Source organism: Salarias fasciatus, unplaced genomic scaffold (assembly GCF_902148845.1).
Source record: "Salarias fasciatus unplaced genomic scaffold, fSalaFa1.1, whole genome shotgun sequence".
Classification (NCBI taxonomy): domain Eukaryota; kingdom Metazoa; phylum Chordata; class Actinopteri; order Blenniiformes; family Blenniidae; genus Salarias; species Salarias fasciatus.
In genome coordinates this window covers 2,523,558-2,544,049 of record NW_021941374.1, presented here as the reverse complement: position 1 = coordinate 2,544,049, position 20,492 = coordinate 2,523,558, and the positions used below count along the sequence as shown (strand labels likewise).

At 48.4% G+C, this 20,492-nt stretch overlaps 3 protein-coding genes across 5 annotated transcripts in view; all 3 read left to right on the top strand.

The window, feature by feature from the left end:
• The window catches only part of rcan1b (regulator of calcineurin 1b), a 9,225-nt gene extending 8,045 nt beyond the window's left edge, over positions 1-1,180 (top strand). For both annotated transcript variants that reach the window (XM_030087155.1, XM_030087153.1), the window contains one exon: positions 36-1,180. In XM_030087155.1, the coding sequence (XP_029943015.1) occupies positions 36-220 (185 nt within the window). In that variant the 3' untranslated portion in view covers positions 221-1,180. The remainder of the gene's footprint in view (positions 1-35) is intronic.
• A 593-nt stretch (positions 1,181-1,773) lies between these two features.
• On the top strand, positions 1,774-7,227 carry LOC115385069 (H/ACA ribonucleoprotein complex subunit 4-like). 2 transcript variants are annotated; one of them, XR_003931024.1, is made up of 7 exons: positions 1,774-1,897; positions 2,051-2,347; positions 2,433-2,467; positions 2,560-2,735; positions 2,897-2,994; positions 4,604-4,679; positions 5,857-7,227. XR_003931024.1 is itself a non-coding variant. In XM_030087158.1 (6 exons), the coding sequence occupies exons 1-6, from the start codon at positions 1,797-1,799 to the stop codon at positions 4,626-4,628; spliced, it is 732 nt and encodes a 243-aa protein (XP_029943018.1). In that variant the 5' UTR covers positions 1,774-1,796; the 3' UTR covers positions 4,629-4,875. The 2 variants fall into 2 exon arrangements, 1 of the variants encoding a protein (XP_029943018.1); XM_030087158.1 differs by lacking the exon at positions 5,857-7,227 and having other exon boundaries at positions 4,604-4,875.
• Positions 7,228-9,503: 2,276 nt separating this feature from the next.
• On the top strand, positions 9,504-18,803 carry sonb (SON DNA and RNA binding protein b). Its single transcript, XM_030087111.1, has 16 exons — positions 9,504-9,587; positions 13,531-14,009; positions 14,043-14,213; positions 15,324-15,520; positions 15,721-15,873; positions 16,010-16,185; positions 16,274-16,408; positions 16,526-16,612; positions 16,853-16,993; positions 17,073-17,183; positions 17,260-17,376; positions 17,455-17,602; positions 17,677-17,745; positions 17,829-17,944; positions 18,073-18,174; positions 18,311-18,803. Exons 1-16 carry the CDS (start codon positions 9,504-9,506, stop codon positions 18,386-18,388), a joined length of 2,364 nt encoding a protein of 787 aa, XP_029942971.1. The 3' UTR covers positions 18,389-18,803.
• The last annotated feature ends 1,689 nt before the right edge of the window (positions 18,804-20,492 follow it).

Sequence of the window (20,492 nt, the reverse complement as noted above, 5' to 3'; positions counted from 1 at the left end):
CTCCGCCCTCACTCTGCCCCGTGTGTCTTGCTCAGGAGACAAGTACGAGCTCCACACGGCCACGCCCACCACCCCCAGCGTGGTGGTGCACGTGTGCGAGGACGAGCGCGGCGACAGCTCCGCCCCCGACGACAGCGACGGCGACGACAAGCCCCGCCCCCAGCGGCCCCGCATCGTGCAGACCCGCCGGCCGGACTTCGCCCCCCAAGGGGAGCAGTGAGGGGGGGGAGAACCTCAGCTTGGACCGCAGCGGGGAGTGGGCGGGGCCTCCAGCCTCACATGGTGCATCCACTTCCTGTGGGAAAACAGGCCGTCGACACTCCCACTTTCTTCCCACGGGACCTGAATGCAGCATCCTCCCGACTTCTCTTCTTGGAACGCTTCTTCATGGCTCCCCTGCTGGAGGGAATGTTCCGTCATGGTTCCTCCCTGAAATGGAATGCTCTGTCGTGGTTCCTCCCCCAGATGGAATGTTCCGTCATGATTTCTCCACCAGATGGAATGCCCCGCCATGCCTCCCCTGCCGGATGGAATGCTCCATCACACATGCTAGATGTTTTTTTGTGTGTGTGTGTGTGCGTCCGTCTGTCCGTTCTTCTCACTGTGTGTATCAGCCAATAAAAACAGTTGAGGAGTAGAAGTTTGTGGAAACAGGAATGTTGGTCTGTAAAGAGTTTCTGAATCCTGTGAAGAGGCTTCACAGTGCTGGCTCCACAGGAGAGGTCAAAGGTCACAGTCCAGGGGTCACAGCAACTTGTAGGTCCCATTCACACATTGTTTTCTTGTGAAAGCAGAAAATTTTTATTCGTGAGCCCCTCTGTCTCCATGGAAACACACCTTTTTGGGGGGTTGGAGTGTACTCAGTCTTTTTGGAATTGTAGAAAAATGAAGTTTTAGAAAATGCTCTTTCTCCGGAAACTGGTGAAACATAGCTTTTCTGAAACACTCTGACTCTGTCTCAGTTTCCGTGGAAACAGAGCCTGGATCTATACCTGTGAAGTCCTGGACACTGCTGTTGGGGATCCCTGGACTGGATCTGGCTCCTGAACCAGATGTTTCACCCCCTCTGGAAGAGATGACTTGAGTTTTGTCAGTTTAGCTAGTTTTTTACTTGGTCCTCATTTATGAAAGACTTACTACTGACATGGTTGTATTATGAAATAAATATTTGACCATCTGACGGAATGTGATGATTTAATGAGTCGTTTATTCAATACACGTGTCTAAGATTATTTTCCATTAATTGTCAGACAGAACACATGCAAAATCATCTTGGATCATAATTAAATCTCTGCTTCTTTGAACAAACCAAGCAAGATGAAAGTGTGTTGTAAATTTACTGAGGTTTAGTTATTTGAATGTCGTAACGTCCACAAACACACGTCCTATAATCCTCATCCAAGATGGCGGCGTTGCAATCTGCTGAGTAGCCGTGTGCATTCAATCCTCATCCAACATGGCGGCTGCGCTACTACAACGGCTCCGAAAGGCTAAGAAAGTCATGACGAGTCCGTGCTCGTACAGCTACATTATATATGTTCTTATTTACACGCCTCTGTCTCTGTCTACTTCAGCATTTAATTTTTGATATTTAATATTTAATTTGTCCACTTCTATGTGTATGTGTCTGGATGTACCTATGCATTACTATCTCTAGTCACATATGTCTGTGCGTGTTCCTCGTAGCTGATTGGCTGAGCCCCTCTGCCTGTGTTGACGCAACAGCGCGGTGATTGGCTGACGTCCTGGCGTCACTACGCCATGACCCGGAACCCCGATAGCGCGCACGCAGAAACATGGCGGCCGGCATAGAGCACATCTTCCAGGACTTTATTCTGAACAAAATCCGAGAGATTGCTGACCAGAAGGAGGACAGAGTGGACGGAGTGGACAGCGGGTGGGTGTCTTCCACTTTTCTCAAAGACACATCTTTGACTCGTGCTCGTTTTCGGTGATTGTGTTGTGGGAGAGGTGGCGGCTCAGTGGCTGCAGGCTGAAGCTAACGCGGCTAACATTAGCTCTGTGTCTGTGCTGCCTCTGTTTGCTCCAGCAGCGTGAGTGCAGACGCTGCGGAGGACGGAGCGGAGCAGGGTCCGGCTCAGGGTCCGGCTCAGGGTCCGTCTCAGGGTCCGGCTCAGGGTCCGGCTCAGGGTCCGGCTCAGGCAGCGGCTCCAGCTCCAGAACCGGGGACAGGTCCAGAACCCTGTCCGGAAACGGGACACGCTCACAAGAAACACAAGAAGCAGAAGAAACACAAGAGCAAAAAGAAAAAGAAGAAGAACCGAGAGAGAGAGAGTGGCTCGGAGTCTGGGACGGACGGAGAGAGAGGGCGGAGACGACAGGACAGGTGAGACATCTTCTTCATCATTCTGGACCTCCCACCGGAGGTCTGCGTCCTCACTGTCTCACTCTGGTTTGTCTCTGTCTCCTAGAAGAGGAGCGTCTCCGCAGACCTCCAGGGAGGCAGGTGAGTGTCTGAGAGTCCAGGAGGTCAGCCTCTGAGGACACATGTCCTCACTGGAGGTCCAGCCTCTGAGGACACATGTCCTTGTCCTCCAGGTGAAGATGGAGACAGAAGCAGCAGAAATCACTCCGCGGGGAAGAAGAAGAAGAAGAAAAAGAGGAAGAGGAGGAAAGATGAACAGTCCTCGGACTCTGACGGGAAGCAGCAGGAGAACCTTGAGAACCCGTCCCTGAGAAGACCAGAGGACCTTCCAGACATCATCCCCAAACAGGTGAGAGAGGTGTCCTCCTCCTGGGTCCTGCAGGACAGTTGCAACTACCCAGAACATGGATAGAAGAGAGTTTAGAACCTGTAGAACTGGCCTAAAGCGTGAAGAGAAGCACACAGCCCACTTCCTGTCTGTGTGTGACTGACTGATCTGCTTGTGATCAGGACGGCTCCACTAAAGTCCTGTCCGGTGAGAACCATCAGGGCTCCGCTCCGTCCCCTTCCACTCAGAGGTGTCCCAGTCCCCAGAGGAGCACCTGCAGGTGAGAGGAACGCTGCTCATAGAGCACTCCAATGTTTTGAGGATACGACCATAAACATTTATTCTAACCCAGTTTTCGACTCCGTTCCTATTTATTGCAGATATTTTATTGTATTCCTTTAAGTGCTTTTCGGTTCTCATGTGTACGTTTGTCCAGCGGTCTGCTCCAGCCAGGGTTTCCGTTTTCCGGTAATTGCTGGACTTTGACCGGTAAAATCAGCCGAAGTCCGACATATTTTAACACCACCGGTCAAAATGTCCGGTGAAAAATATTCCCTCCAAGCTCAATTTTTATTTGAATGTTCCCTCCAAGCAAAAATTGAATTCAAAAAGGCAATTTCCACCTCATTTTATTAAAAAAACAATAAAACCCCGAATTTTCTCTTTTATGAATAAGCCTCATCTATGTGGAACAAAAGTTTTTTTTTCAGGTGGAACTAAACTTGTAGCAGTGTTTCATTACTCCGACAAAGCGCGCAGCACAACAACAATACAACGGGAGACACGGGGAAACTGGTGAAACTTAAAGACTTTTTTTTTTTAACTCTTTATTTAGTTTTGTTTGTACTGATACAACAGGAACAAAAATAAACAAAAGACGTAAAGTAATACAAAAGGGGGCATACAAGTTCTCAGTCAGTTGAGTGAGCACTATCTTTGTTTCTGAATGTTGTCCATTTCCTCCATTTTTGTGCGAAGTCACCTGCTTTGATTCGCAGATGAAAAGTCATTTTCTCCATTGCATAGATCTCCTCCATCATGGCCGTCCAGTGCCTTGTTTGTGGGACATCATTTTTTAACCAGTTTCTAGTGATAGCCTTCTTATAGGCAACAATCATTATTTTGAAGAGATACCTGTCTTCTTTCTTGATAACTCCTTCTGGGATCAACCCCAGATATAGAACTCGTGGGTCCCTGGGAACCTTATATCTTAAGATGTCCTCCAGAAGTCCAATACTGTCATCCCAGAAAGGCTGCAATTTGGCACATGACCAGAAAATATGACTGTGATTGGCATTGTAGTGTCCACATTGTCTCCAACATTTTTGTTGAAATCCAGTCTGTTTGCTTTTAATTAGTGGCGTGATAAAGAGTCGTGTCAGATTTTTCCAGCCAAATTCTCTCCAGCGTTTCGAGCTTGTGGAACTGTGTTGCGTTTTACATATTAAATGCCAATCACACTCTGAAATTTCAGTCTGTAACTCGTCTTCCCATTTAGATTTTATATAGAGTGAGGTATTACCATTACATTTCTGTAAACAGGCATACAGTTTAGAGACAGCTCTGGAAGGCATTCCCTCGTAGGCATCCATCATCATTTTAACCAGCACATTGTTTTCTGGTGATAAACCTGATCTTACTTGTGAATCAAAAAAGTGTTGCAGTTGTAGGTAACGAAACAGGTCTTTATGTTTAAATTTGTTTTTAACACTTTCAAAAGGCTTAAAGTGTTCCCTTCGGTCAGTGTGAATATGGCTGTGATGCCCCTATCTATCCATGTTGTAAAGGTTTTGTCAGTTTGTCCTGGTAAGAGAAGAATTGTCTGCGAGGGCCATAGCAATAACCTACAGTCTCCTTCTAATTTATATTTTCTAACTATGTCCGACCAGGTTTTCAGTGTTTCAGAGACAGTAAAGCTGTCGTCTTCCTGGTATCTGTAGTACTTGTCTCCTAGCCTGGACTGAGGTAGGTATCTGCCCTGGGTGAGCTCTGTTTTCTTCCATTTGGCGTAATATTCTGGACAGCACCAACATAACATGTATTTCAAATGAGCAGCATAAAACTATTGTCTGAAATTGGGCAATGCAAGGCCGCCTCTTTGTTTCTCCAGTTGGAGTGTTTTGAATTTGACTCTGGGTCTTTTGCCCCCCCCAAATAAATCGTGATATTTGCTTATCCCGTGCCATAAATTGGGAGTCTGGGATTCCAACTGGTAGAGATAGGAATAGGTACAGCAGTCTCGGTCGTATGTTCAGTTTTATTACCTCAATTCTTGAGCTAAAATCTAAAGTTATTGACAGCCATTTTGAAAGGTCTTTCTGTATGTTGTCATTAATTTTATTATTTATTTCATAGAGTTTACTTGGATTTTGTGTAATAAAGATTCCAAGATATTTTATACTTTGCAAATCCCATTTTAATTTATATTTCTGTTTGATGAAGCTGCTTGGAGTGTAGTTCACACAGAGAACCTGTGTTTTATTTATGTTAAGTTTGTAGCCAGACTTCAGACCATAATTATCCAAAACTGACATAAGTTTAGGAAATACTGAGTCTGGGTTCTTTAAGCATAAGATAATATCGTCAGCAAATAGTCCTATTTTATGTTCTTCTTCTGCCATTGTAATTCCTTCAAGTTCGTCATTCTGTCTGATTTCTTGGGCCAGTGGCTCTATGAAGAGAGCAAACAAAGTTGGGCTCAGACAGCATCCCTGCCGAGTGCCTCTAAAAAGTGAAAATCTATCTGTGAAGGTGCCATTGATCTTAATTCTGGCAGTTGGCTCATCATAGAGAGATTGGGTACATTTGACAAACTGACTGCTGAAACCCGTCCTCTCCAGCACAGAGAAAAGAAAGGGCCAGCTGACTCGATCAAAGGCCTTCTCTGCGTCAAGGCTGATTAAGATTGCACTTATTTTTTGTTTGTGAATTGTGTCTATTAGCTGTATTGTCCTTCTAATATTATCTTGGGTTTGTCGGCCTTTAATGAAACCCGTCTGGTCCCAGTCTATCAATTCTGGTAGTAAACATTCCAGTCTTCTGGATATGATTGAAGTAAATACTTTGTAATCAACATTAAGAACAGAGATTGGTCGGTATGACTCACAGTGCTCTTTATTTCGACCTTCTTTGGGGATTACAGATATTACCGCTTCCCTCCAGGAGGGGGGATCTTAGCATGTTGGAGTGTCCAGTTAAAGGACTCCAGCCTCAGTGAGGAAACCTCTTGCCTGAAGGTCCTGCACCACTCACCCGGGTATCCATCACTCCCAGGACTTTTGTTAGTTTTCAGTTTACTGATGGCTTCGTCCAGCTCTTGTTGTGTTATTGGAGACGTTAGAGTTTCATTTTGGTTAATACCCAAAGAGGGGAGATCCAGGTTTAACAGATAGTTTTTAATCTCCGTTTTGTTTATATTCTCAGATGACGAATACAGCATTTTATAGTAATCTTTAAAGGTCTTTTGAATGATGTCTGGTTCATGTATTATTTTATTGCTGGTTAGATCTCTAATTTTGTGTACTGAGTGTTTGATTTTTTGTGTTCTGAGGCGCTTTGCTAGAATCTTTGTAGCTTTGGGTCCAGATTCATAGAATATTTGTTTTGTAAATCGTAATTTCTTTTCCATCTCTTCAGATGCCATATTGTCTGTCTTTTCTTATTATTTTTATTTGTTCTAGCAGTTCAACGCTATGATCTGTCTGTTGCTGTTTTTCTAATATCCTTAACTGTTGTTGTGATTTGTCTTATTTAAGCTTTTTCATTTTATGTATGTAGGATGTCCTTGAGATCAGATTACCTCTCATTACTGCTTTGACAGTGTCCCAGACTATTGTTGGGTCAACCTCGTCATCTCTATTTATATTAATACATTCTTTAATTTCTCTCTTTATATCTTCCACAGTTGCCATATTGTTAAGAATTCCTAAATTCATTCTCCACAGAGTTTTTTGTTTGTGTTGTCCAGGTGTATGGTTAAATAGACTGCGTTATGGTCCGATGCGTCTGCAGTCTGTATGGTACTTTCTTTCACCCTGTGTCTGTCTGTAATGTTCATCAGAAAGTAATCTATTCTGGAGTGTACTTTGTGAGTTGCTGAATAATGAGTAAAGTCCCTCTCTAGTGGATGGAGGTCCCTCCACACATCAAACAGGCTGCATCCCTTAATTAACATATTCAGGCTTTTGGACAAGTTGTATTTGTGTCTTTTAGTACTTGTTGTATCCATATTATAGTTTAAAATGATGTTCCAATCTCCTGCACAGAGTGCGATTCCCTCACTCACTGATTCAATTTGGTCAAAGACAGATTTTAGAAATGTTTTGTCACTCTCTGGTGGCAGGTATACATTAGAGAGACCAAAGCACCGTCTGTCCTTCCTTTGACAATCACACACCTACCCTCTCTGTCGGTTTCCTCTTTGATTAACTCAAAATTAACACAATTAGGTAGCAATGTTATTACACCTCTTCTCCTACTGTTCTTACATGAGCTGTAAAAAATAGTTCACATAGCCCAGCTTTTAAACTTTTCATGTTCTTTTTTTGATATATGTGTTTCTTGCAAGAACACAACACTTGGTTTAGCCTTTCTCAGTTTTGCTATAACTTTACTTCGCTTTATGGGGTTACCTAGGCCGTTCACATTTAACGATATTATGTTATGTGTCACACTCATTTAAAATAAAAGGGTGAGAGAAGAAGAAAACAAAAGATCAATCGCCCCACATACAAAGAAAAAACAGTAACAGTATCAACAGAACAACTGACTTGAACAAAACCGGAATACTTGGAACTCCAAAGGAGGAGCAGATTTCTCTCCTCCTCCATGTCACCTTTGAGCTGGGAGCGGGTAAATCCTGTCGTACAGAAAGGGCCCTATTAGAGGGCTTAGTAGTAAAACTACTACCAACCTATGTGTCCAACGGTCTCAGTCCTGTCCCTGGAGCCGCTCCCAGCTCAAAGGTGTTAATCCAAAAAGTGAATTACAGGATCATCATGTTACTACTCCCAAAGCCGACTTTCCTGTCACTCTGAGGGGCTCCTCTGGAACTCCCCAAGTTTCTCCTTAACTCTTTCAGCCGCAGTAGGTGCCGTTCCTCGTGGGTTCCTGCCCGGTCGCTGCCAGCCCGGTAGCTCTTTCAGCCGGGACACGCCGGGGTCCTCATCCATCACGGCAGGCATTTCCACACTGTAGCCCCGTCTCTGCAGCTCCGCCCCGCTTCATGGGCGCTAGTGTAGATCCGGACTCCGCTGTCCCAGTGGATTCTCATGTTGGTGTAAGGGGTCTGGAAACGTATGCCATTTGTCTTCAAGCATTTCTTTATCTCGTTGTATTCCCTACGCTTCTGTACGATCTCTGCAGCGTAGTCATGATCAAAAAACAGCGGGCGGTTGCCAGGCTTCTCTTAACACAGTTTCTTTAGTAGTGAATTCCTGAAAGTTAATGATAAGGGGTCTTGGGGGGGCCTCTGGTTTTGGTTTCGGGCCGAGGGAACGATGAGCCCGTTGTATCTTTAGGTCCATGTCTGTCGGTAGTGGCAGCTCACGTTTGAGAAGGTCTGAGACGAAGCGCATCACGGAACTTCCCTCTGCACCCTCTGTGACGCCAAAGATGCAAATGTTATTTCTTCTTGATCTGGACTCCAAATCTGTGAGTTTTTGTTGTAGAGTTTTCTGACGCTTTATAACTGTTGTGAGCGCTTCGGTCATTTCCACGGCCAGGTCCTCCACTTGCCCCACTCGTGTCTCCATCTCGCCCACTCGCTCCCTCAGCCCTTGCATCTCTTCGGCCAGACCATCGAGTTTACCACTCACTTCTGTGTGAAAGGAATTAATGTCCTTTCTCAAGTTATCGTTGTCTTTCTTCAGCTCGTGTTTGAGCTCTTTTATCGCTTCAAGTAGCTCTCCGGGCGTTGTGCTCGTTCCAGGTTGTCCCGTAGCTCCGCATGAGTTAGCGCTAGCTTGTGATGCTACTTTGCTATCTTTGGCGACGGAGCTGTTTTTGTCTTGAGTCTTCGGCATTGTGGCTTTTGTCTGTCGAGTCTTTATTTCGGCTTCTTTCTATCTACCTAAACATTCACTTTCTGCTAGAATAACGAGTCTTTTCACGAAGTTATTGAATCTATGCTGGGAGCTTCTCTGCAGCACGTCCTTCTACTCCATCTAACCCGGAAGTCCCCCGAAACTCAAAGACTCTTTTAGTAAACAAAATAGTTTGGAGGAGAAGGGTCAGAGCTGTAGAGCCAGATGTCATAGTCGCTGTTAAGGTGTGGATCCTGACCGTCATTACTGGGACGCCGCGGTCTGACTCCTCACTCATTGACACAGTGCAGGGTTTTACAATCAGTTTTTGCAAACACAACTTTATTTTGAAGATAGAAAAAATGTTTCTAGGACCAAATTATTTGTGTTTTTGAATGGCTTTGTCACGTAGAGCGACAAAGTTTACATCGGTTGAAAATACACCCCCTCCCCCCCTTAATAACAGGAATAGATTTTTTTTTTTACATTCTTGCTTTGCAGGTGAGTAGACTTTGTGTGTGTGTGTGTGTGTGTGTGTGTATATATATATACACACACACACACACACACACCCCCGATAATATTTGACTGGGAAATCAAGCGCTTGTCCGGTAAATTGAAAACCTGCCGGTCACGTTGTCCGGTGTGGAAACCCTGGCTCCAGCTGTGGCTGTTTTTGAAGTGCATCGTGAATAAAGCTGCATTTTCTCTACCAGTCCCTGTGAGAACAAGCCAGCTGCAGACGGACCCTCGCAGTCTACCCAGCATGCACCGGGGGATCCGGAGACTCCCACGGTGGTTCCAAGGCCCGACCACAGCGAGGGAACTGAGGAGCGAGCGGAACTACAAGGTAGCTGCTGTGGAGGAGAAAGAACACTGTTAATGGGAGCAGTGCATACCGTCACATGAGCCAGCAGTGGCTGGAGCGGGTGGCTAAGCTAACACGCTAACAGCTGACTGAACAGGTGGCTAAGCTAACACGCTAACAGCTGACTGAACAGGTGGCTAAGCTAACACGCTAACAGCTGACTGAACAGGTGGCTAAGCTAACACGCTAACAGCTGACTGAACAGGTGGCTAAGCTAACAAGCTAGCAGCTGACTGAACAGGTGGCTAAGCTAACATGCTAACAGCTGACTGAACAGGTGGCTAAGCTAACAAGCTAGCAGCTGACTGAACAGGTGGCTAAGCTAACACGCTAACAGCTGACTGAACAGGTGGCTAAGCTAACATGCTAACAGCTGACTGAACAGGTGGCTAAGCTAACATGCTAACAGCTGACTGAACAGGTGGCTAAGCTAACACGCTAACAGCTGACTGAACAGGTGGCTAAGCTAACACACTAACAGCTGACTGAGCAGGTGGCTAAGCTAACAAGCTAGCAGCTGACTGAAGCAGGTGGCTAAGCCAACACGCTAACAGCTGACTGAGCAGGTGGCTAAGCTAACACGCTAACAGCTGACTGAACAGGTGGCTAAGCTAACACGCTAACAGCTGACTGAACAGGTGGCTAAGCTAACAAGCTAGCAGCTGACTGAACAGGTGGCTAAGCTAACACGCTAACAGCTGACTGAACAGGTGGCTAAGCTAACAAGCTAGCAGCTGACTGAGCAGGTGGCTAAGCTAACACGCTAACAGCTGACTGAGCAGGTGGCTAAGCTAACAAGCTAGCAGCTGACTGAAGCAGGTGGCTAAGCTAACACGCTAACAGCTGACTGAACAGGTGGCTATGCTAACAAGCTAGCAGCTGACTGAACAGGTGGCTAAGCTAACATGCTAACAGCAGACTGAAGCAGATGGCTAAGCTAACACGCTGACAGCTTACTGAAGCAGGTGGCTATGCTAACAAGCTAGCAGCTGGCTGAAGCAGGTGGCTAAGCTAACAACAGACTGAACAGGTGGCTAAGCTAACACGCTAACAGCTGACTGAACAGGTGGCTAAGCTAACAAGCTAACAGCAGACTGAAGCAGATGGCTAAGCTAACACGCTGACAGCTTACTGAAGCAGGTGGCTATGCTAACAAGCTAGCAGCTGGCTGAAGCAGGTGGCTAAGCTAACAACAGACTGAAACAGGTGGCTAAGCTAACGCTAACAGCTTATTGAAGCAGGTGGCTAAGCTAACAGGTAGGGCTGGATGATGTGGATAAAAATTTATATCTCAATATTTTTCAGCTGAATCTTGATATGATATATTGCGATATGGTTTTCAGTGAATTAATAATAATCTGTTAAGATGAAGATAAGATGTTCTTGGTCAAAGCCATAGGTAAAAAAAGTCACAAAGGCACTTTTCCTGACAAAGACACTTTAAAGCTAGGGTTGGCGATCTTGGAAAACTAGCACGAATGTAGCATCTCCCCAAGGCTCCGCCCAGCTTCCACCCCATTGGAGGAGCTCCCGTTGGGAGCGGAGACGTGGAGACGTTCACGGCGCACGGCCCTTCCGCGTTCAGTGCGTTCCTGGCATAACCTGTCCTCAGCGCTTCGTTTCTTCGTTTTTCTTTATTTATACTACGCCAAGTTCTGGCGCTCTCAACGGTAAGTAAAGCTCCAAACATTCTTCTCCGCCATTCTGCAACGACGCTCCGTCCTTCTACACGCGCACTGAACCAGGATCAGTGCACGCCATTGACATGTACACGCAGGGGGCAGGTTGAACGGCGAAGGGATTTGATTGGTTTAAAAAAAGGTGTCCCGGCAAGACTATTGGTTGCTGTTTTTCCCATTTTACTCCTGCTGTAGAGAGCAGATATTTTCCAAACTACTTTAAAAACACGCCATGAATTGTTTCCCATCAGGTCATAAAGATCATTTTAACCAGTATTTAAAAACATGGATCTCATTCAGATCGCCAACCCTCACTTTAAATGTGTAGCCACAGCAGAACATGGGCATAAATGCACCAATTTCAATAAACCATGTTATTTTAAGATAAATGCCTTTCTTCACAGTGTAACAGGCTGTCAGCATTAAAGTAATGTAAAGAGCAAAATATGAATAGAAAACAAAAAGATACAAACCAAAAATAACAGGTCAGCTTGCTGTTTGACAAAAAGCTTTTATCTACTGAGGGAGAGCATTTTTAAATCAAACAGTATGCCTCCTCCTCCTGAATGCAATTCAAACATTAACTTGTGCAAATGTCCAACAGTGCAAATGTTTTTGTGTAAAAAGATTCTTGGAACAAACCATGACCAGCTTCTAGAAGATGAAACATAAGAGGTAGTGGTGAATAATATTGCACATTTTACAGATTTTGTGGAAGGAAAATGAGCCTGTCAACTTTTGTGACGTACTTAGGTTTGAAGAGTTTCAAACGAGGTGTTTTCTACCCGAAGGGAGGGGCTGCTGTAGAAAGCAGCAGACTGAAAGAGATTACTCAGACATGCGTGGATGAAGTCAAATAACATTTTGGGGGTGGATTTAAAGGGAAATCAACTTTGTGGCATGCTGAAAACCTTAAAAAAAGTGGATTTTGAATGATATAGGTCCTTTAACATCACTTGGAACATAACATACACCATCAATGATGCTCCATCACCATAAACGCTTCAGCAGCGGGACGTAGGAGCAAGAAGGAAGTGCAGACATCTTCAACAATAAGAGCGCCACTTCAACATAACAGCACACACACAACTTGAAGAATTCTTTTCTGTCGCCGCGCCTCCCCTGAAGCCCTCTGGCGCCCCCCAGGGGAGGCATGCCTCACACTTTGAAAACTGCTGCTCTAAACGATGATACAAGTTGGTCGTGCTGGAGGACTTTGTTGGAACAGATTTCCGGCAAAACATGTTTCTGCTCAGCATCTCCAACCTTGAATCCAAAACCAGCGCCATATGACTGACCCATTAGTACGGTTTTTTGGTAACAATATCCTCTTGTTCTTCGACCGCTTCTCTTGAGTCCAACGCCGTCTTCTTCTTCTTCTTTGGAACAATGGCAAGTGGCGACCAACAACTTAGGTGCATACCGCCACCAGGTTCCAAAGAGTCCGACGCCATGATGGTGTGTTTACGTTGCTATTGCAACGAGCGCGAAGGGGCGGGCTTCTTTCCAGAAAGGACAGTGCTAATATTGTTTTTCCCGATATTGTCTAATCTTCTATCGCCTTGCACAAACAACTCGGTATAAAAACAGCTGACTGAACAGGTGGTGAAGCTAACAAGCTAACAGCTAACTGAAGCAGGCGGCTAAGCTAACTGTCTAGCTACTTTCCCACCAGTGAACCAGGCAGTACTTGAGCTTTGTTATTTTTCCCCAACTGCCTGACCCTGATCTCTGTCTGGTCTTCATCCAGGTTTATCCACCTTGGTACCTGCATCAAATGACCCTGAGTGCACCACGGGACAGGAAGCCCCCCAGACCCCCCCGCTTGTGAAAAAAAGCCGGAAACCCTCCAGGTCTCCTCATCGGAGCAAAGATGCAAAGTCCTCCAAGAAGAGGAGGAGATCCAGGTCTCTACATAGGAGCTCCAGGAGAGGATCTCGGTCCAAAAGCCCCACCCATAGGAAGGGGTCCCGATCTAAAAGCCCCACCCATAGGAAGGGGTCCCGATCTAAAAGCCCCGCCCAACGGAAGGGGTCCCGATCTAAAAGTCCTGCCCACCGAAAGGGGTCCAGATCTAAAAGCCCCGCCCAACGGAAGGGGTCCAGATCTAAAAGCCCCACCCACAGGAAGGGTTCCAGATCTAAAAGCCCCACCCACAGGAAGGGGTCCAAATCAAAAAGCCCCACCCACAGAAAGGGTTCCAGATCTAAAAGCCCCACCCACAAGAAGGGGTCCAGATCTAAAAGCCCCACCCACAGGAAGGGGTCCAAATCAAAAGCCCCACCCACAGAAAGGGTTCCAGATCTAAAAGCCCCACCCACAGGAAGGGGTCCAGATCTAAAAGCCCCGCCCACAGGAAGGGGTCCAGATCTAAAAGCCCCGCCCACAGGAAGGGGTCCAGATCTAAAAGCCCCGCCCACAGGAAGGGGCCCAAATCAAAAAGCCCTGCCCACAGGAAGAGGTCTCGATCCAAAAGCACTTCCCACAGGAAGAGTTCCAGATCCAAAAGCCCCTCCCATAAGAAGCGGGCCAGATCCAAAAGCCCCTCCCACAGGAAGAAATCTAGGTCCAAAAGCCCCTCCCACAGGAAGAAATCAAGGTCCAAAAGCCCCTCCCACAGGAGGAAGTCTAGGTCCAAAAGCCCCTCCCACAGGAGGAAGTCTAGGTCCAAAAGCCCCTCCCACAGGAAGAAGTCTAGGTCCAAAAGCCCCTCCCACAGGAAGAAGTCTGGATCCAAAAGTTCATCCCGTAGAAAAAAGTCTAGGTCCAAAAGCCCCTCCCACAGGAAGAAGTCTGGATCCAAAAGTTCATCCCGTAGAAAAAAGTCTAGGTCCAAAAGCCCCTCCCACAGGAAGCGGTCCAGAAGTCCCCACTACAGGAAGAGGACCCGGTCCAGAAGCCCCTCCCACAGGAAGAGGTCCAGATCCAGGTAGAGATGGTTTACTCTTGACTTGATAGAATGAATGAATCAAGTCAGGGATTTCATTTGGAATGGTTCAGCTGGATCTCACATGTGACTAAGAAAGAGGGCAGGAGAGATGGAGTCAGTGGAAGGGGGGCAGTGGAGCGGGCTGTGGAGGGGGGGCAGCTGAAGGGGGGCAGTGGAGCGGGCTGTGGAGGGGGGGCAGCTGAAGGGGGGCAGTGGAGCGGGCTGTGGAGGGGGGGCAGCTGAAGGGGGGCAGTGCGGCCAGGAGCAGTAGAGCAGAAGAGTTGGAGGCCGTAGGGTATATTGGCTGGAAGGGACCATGGCAGGAGAGACGGGGGGTGATAGGGATGGGGTTTCAGAAAGACGGAGGGCGATAGGGATGGGGTTTCAGAAAGACGGAGGGCGATAGGGATGGGGTTTCAGAAAGACGGAGGGCGATAGGGATGGGGGTCCAGACACGTGGATGGGGATGGGGGTTCAGAAAGACGGGAATGATAGGGATGTTGATTTAGAAAGACGGGGGGCAAAAGCGATGACGGTTCAGAAAGATGGGAGGTCCATTGGGGTGGGGGGGTGGGGTTCAGAAAAACGGGGGGCTATAGGGATGGGGGCCCAGAAAGATGGGGGAGGGGGTGGGGGCGGGATAGGGATGGGGATGGGGATTCAGAAAGACAGTGGCGATAAGGATCGGGGTTTAGAAAGACAGGGGGCGATAGGGATGGGGGTCCAGACAAACGGGGGATGATAGAGATGTTGATTTAGAAAGATGGGGGGCAAAAGGAATGACGGTCCAGACAGACGGGGGGGCGATAGGGATGGGGGGGTGATAGGGATAGGGGTTTAGAAAGACGGGAGGCAATAGGGATGATAGGGGGATGATAGGGATGGGGTCCAGAAAGATGGGGGGGCGATAGCGATGTGGGTTCAGAAAGAGGGGGGGGCGCGATAGGGATGGGGGTTAAGAAGGGGTGGGGGGGGGGCGATTGGGATGTGGGTTTGGAAAGACGGGGGGTGATAGGGATGGGGGTTCATAAGGGTGCGGGCAGTCGCGATGGGGTCTAGAAGGAGGGGGCAGTAGAAATGGTGTCTGTACTGACAGGTTTGCCCCTACAGGTCCAGGGGTCGTAGGTCTTCCTGGAGGTCTCGCTCTCGCTCCGTGTCACGCAGTCGGAAGCGAGCGACGTACAGCCAGAGGGACCGCTGGAAGCGAGAGCCCAGCCACTCGCCCGTACTCATCCTGCGCAAGAACAGATCCCCCTCCAGGAAGCACGGCGGCGCCGGCAGCAGCCCCCAGCGGATCAGCGACCTGGGTCAGACCTGCGCAGAGAGCCATGCACCATGCACACTCACCGCACACTCGCGCGCGCACACACACACACTGAGGGACGCCTTCTAGATATGGCCCCGTAGATCGTAGCATTGGGGTCCGTCTCTGCAGAGACACTCCAGAGACATGTGGAGGACATGTTCACAGTCCCACCGTCTCATGCCACGTCTGTTCTGCCTCCAGACAAGGAGCAGTTGTTGGAGATTGCTAAAGCTAACGCCGCCGCCATGTGTGCCAAAGCCGGGATGCCGGTCCCCGCCAGCCTGAGGACCTCCATGCTGCCTCTGGCCCTGCCCAGCATGGCCATGAACGCCGCCATGGCCAGCATGACGGCAGGTAGGACTCGCACGCTCCGTATCTCCAAACTCTACAGAGAAGACGGGACCAGAATCCAGACGGAGTCCCAGTGATGGGGCCTTTTATCACAGACCTCAGTCCTCTAGAACATGAAGTCTTTGTGTGTCCCTCACAGCCACGGTGACCGCAGCCCTGTCCAACATGTCCACCCTGTCGTCTCTGCTGCCCACCATCTCCAACAAGCCCCCGTCCTCCTCCTCCACCACCCAGCAGCCAGCCGCTTCTCTGGAGGAGGTGAGGAGGAGGGTGGAGAAGCAGGCCAACAGTCTCAGCATCAAGGAGTTCACTGATGTAAGAGAGCATGTTCTCCATCACCTCCAACCTTCTCCATCTCTCTGCACCATCACCTCCAACCCTCTGGTGTTTCTTCTTCTTGTAGAAGTGTCAGATGATCGTAGACAGCTCGGCCGAGCTGCCAGAGGCTCATCCTCATGTCTCCGATGAAGAGGATGATGGGAAATCCTTTTCAGGATCCACTCTACGAGAGCAGAAAGTCATCAACTTCAGCATCAGTGTAAGTGTGACACAGTGGAGCCTCCACCTCACTTCCTGTGTGACACAGTGGAGCCTCCACCTCACTTCCTGTGTGACACAGTGGAGCCTCCACCTCACTTCCTGTGTGTTTCCTCAGAACCTGACGGTCCGTCCAGGAGTGAGAAGTGATGCAGACATGGCCAAGGAGTTCCCTGTGTCCTCAGGATCACAGCACCGGAAGAAGGTCTGCAGAACCTACACATCATGTTGAATCTGTGAAAACTGCATCACCTTCGGAACCTCCAGAACCTGTTGGATTGATAGAACTGCTAGAACCTGTTGGACCTGTAGAGCCTGTTGGGTTGGTAGAACCTGTTGGACCTGTGGAGTCTGTTGGGTTGGTAGAACCTGTTGGACCTGTGGAGTCTGTTGGGTTGGTAGAACCTGTAGAACCTGTGGCTCATGTCCTGAATATTGTCCTCAGGAGGGCGATGGAGCATATGGAGAGTGGGTTCCTGTGGAGAAGGCGTCTGAGAAGAGCTCCAAAAAGGGTTCTCCTGCAGGATCAGAGCCTCCAGCAGAGGACCCAGCCGAGGAGAACGTCTTCCCAGAGCCTCAGCTCCAGGTCAGGCTTGTCTGCCCCCTGCTCACTCTGTGTCTGGTTCAGCCCGTCTCACCCCGTCTCACTCCGTCTCACCCCGCAGGCGGTGGACATCAGCCAGGCGGTGACGGAGAGGATCCGAGCTCAGAGGCGTCTGGCGGAGAACCCGTACGACGTCACTGCCATCTGCATGCTGAGCCGGGCCCAGGAGCAGGTCCGGTTCTCCGGTTCTCCACCTCCTGCTGGTCCCAGGGGGACGTCCTGCTAACAGACATGTTCTCTTCCGGTAGGTGGACGCCTGGGCTCAGTCCAACACGGTCCCAGGTCTGTTCACCGGTTCTACTGGAGCCCAGGTTCTGAGTTCTGAAGAGCTGAGCTCCGGCGGTCCACAGGCCTGGCTCAAGAAGGTAAGAACCTGGACCTGAGACCACCTGGGGTTCTACAGGGAACTTTTACTATGTGTGTGTGTGTGCGTGTGTGTGTAGGACCAGTTCCTCAGAGCTGCTCCCGTGTCTGGAGGAGTTGGAGAGTTCCTCATGAGGAAGATGGGCTGGAGAACCGGAGAAGGTCTGGGAAGGAACCGAGAAGGAACCGTGGAACCCATTGTGATCGACTTCAAGGTGGACCGCAAAGGTTTGGCCCAAAACGACGTACACACACTCCACACACGGTGCCCCCGCTGCACACTCACTGATGGTGTGTTCCAGGGCTGGTAGCTGAAGGGGAGAAGCCTCAGAAACAGACTGGAGGACTGGTCGTAACCAAGGACCTGATGGGTATTCACACACACACACACACACACACACGGCAGGCCAGAATGCATTCCTTTCCTGTGTTTAATGTGTGTGTGTGTGTGCAGGGAAACACCCGGTGTCTGCTCTCATCGAGTTGTGTAACAAGAGACGCATCATGCAGCCAGACTTCGTCATGGTCCACCACAGCGGACCGGACCACCGCAAGAACTTCCTCTTCAAGGTGAGTCCCTCTGGGAGGACCTCAGTCCTGAGGCCAGGACACCTCCAGGACACCAGATGGACCCTCTGGTCCGGGTCTTCATGGACCCTCTGGTCTTGATGGACCTTGTGGTGTCCCGTGTCTCCCAGGTGACGGTGAACGGAGTGGACTACCAGCCTCAGACTGCCAGTCCCAACAAGAAGCACGCCAAGGCCATGGCCGCCACTGTGGCTCTGCAGGCTCTGGGAGAGGTAACACGCACACACACACACACACACACCCCACACACACACACACCCCACACACACACACACACACACACCCCACACACACACACACGTTCTCCAGATGTCCTCACGGTGTGTCCCTTGTTGGATGTGTCTGCAGGTGTCTTCAGACGGTCCTGGGCTCTACACCGGGCCCGTCTTCACCGCCGCCTCCACCGGGCCACTGTTCTCCACGTAGACTGGACAGAGGGACACTCAGCTCGGCCTGTTCACACCTGTCCTCAGACGTGTCCCGGGACGTCCTCTGTCTGGATCGTTGCATTTCACTGTTGATGTACTGACAGTTCTTCAGTGTAACTCCATGTTTCCATCGACCGTACCCGTCTGTCCCAGTGGTGACCTGTCTGTCCAGGCCTGTAGATGTCCACCTGTCTGTCCAGGCCTGTAGATGTCCACCTGTCTGTCCAGGCCTGTAGATGTCCACCTGTCTGTCCAGGCCTGTAGATGTCCACCTGTCTGTCCAGGCCTGTAGATGTCCACCTGTCTGTCCAGGCCTGTAGATGTCTGTATTATAGTGTAAATACATGTCTGTAGCTTCAGTTCTTTTGACTCTGTGAACATTTATTAAAATAAAGCAGTATTTATGTTTTGGAGTATTGATTGTGAGGCACGGTGAGGCGGAGCGTTTCTCTGGACATGGACTGATTCCTCCAGAGAGGGAGTATGAATTAGGCTTCGTTGTGTTTCATAAGTACGTTTTGAGTCAATACTGGGTGTCAGCAGCTAGTTAGGGACCGAGCCCGAGGGCAAGGTGGCCTCAACTGAGGCCACCTTGCCTGAGGGCAAGGACTCTATTGTTCTTCGTCCGTTTGTTTCCCCTATTATTATTATTTTACTGACGCACTCGAGCACTAATTTGACCCCCTAAACGTGCACGAAAACTCACCAAATTTGGCACGGACATCCGGACCGGTGGACCACTTGATATAATGAAAAAATTAACCCCATAACCCCATTTGCTCTCTAGCGCCACCTAGAAACAGTAAAATAGCCACAGCAACCATTAGGAATGTCGCAGAGAGACCAAATCGATGTGGATGCATTCGTCTCCTCGAGATCTAAAAATCTCTCATTGACAAAAATGTCCTAAACCCAACAGGAAGTCCACTATTTCCCTTTCAGTGTAAAATTTGGCAAAAAATGACTCCTCCTTTAAAAATTATCTGCTCCGAGACCGCTTGTCGTGGAGACGTCAGGTTGGTGCCAAATAATAGAAGACAAGCTTCTCTTCCGACGATGTTCAAAACTTTTTCAAAAGTCTCAGGGTGTGGATTTTATTAACCCTTAAAATTTGAAGTCTGAAAACGCACTTGCAACACTACAATGGACAGTGCGACCCGCACGAATGTCGCAGAGAAATAAAATCAACATGGATGAGTTCGTCTCATCGAGCTCTACAATTTACCAAGAGACATACCTATACCTAAATCCAACAGGAAGTCCGTTATTTCCTGTCAAATCAAATGTGCCTCAAAACACTTTTCACTCAAAAACCACTAATATGGACTGTTTCACCCTTCACAGTGTGGTACAGAGAAAAGAAACATATGCACGCGTTCGTCTCATCGAGATCTACAACTTGCTCACTCGTGCCTATGACCTAAATGCAACAGGAAGTCCGTCATTCACACTTTCTGCTCAAAATTTTGCTCAAATTTTGCTCAAAAATCTCACCTTCTTCATCAATTAAGCCTCCCGTTTCAAAACTATAAGTCTGACTGCTCTGAAAAGCTCTACAGTGACAGACAACTAATTTTCCTATCACTTTCTGACATTGTTTGCTCACTTTGGTCCACGGAAATGCATTTCCCCAGCTGTTTTGACCAAAGAGAAACTGTGTGTCTGCCGAGTCACACTCTAACATCATGTGACCTACTTAAGCCATATATGGGCATAGGCTGATCTGGGACCAGCTGTAAAACATTCTGCATGTTGTACCTGCTTTCCACAGTAGATGGCGCTCCGTGACCACAAATCACACATGACTGAAGCAACAGTGCCCCTGCAGCAGCAAGCCACTGAGGAAGCAACAATTGAAACACATTGGAATGATCTAAACAGCTGTCACCCTGCAGAAATATCACCTGACACACACTATATACCTGAAATCAGTCTTTAATAGGTGGATAAATGATGGATGGATGGATGAATGCATGGATAGATTGATGCACAGACAGACAATGGTATGGAATGATACTATTCTGACACTCAAATTGATATATTGGTGGAGCACACATGACTATCAAAATAAAAGCCTCAGACCCCCTCAAACTAAAAGTCAC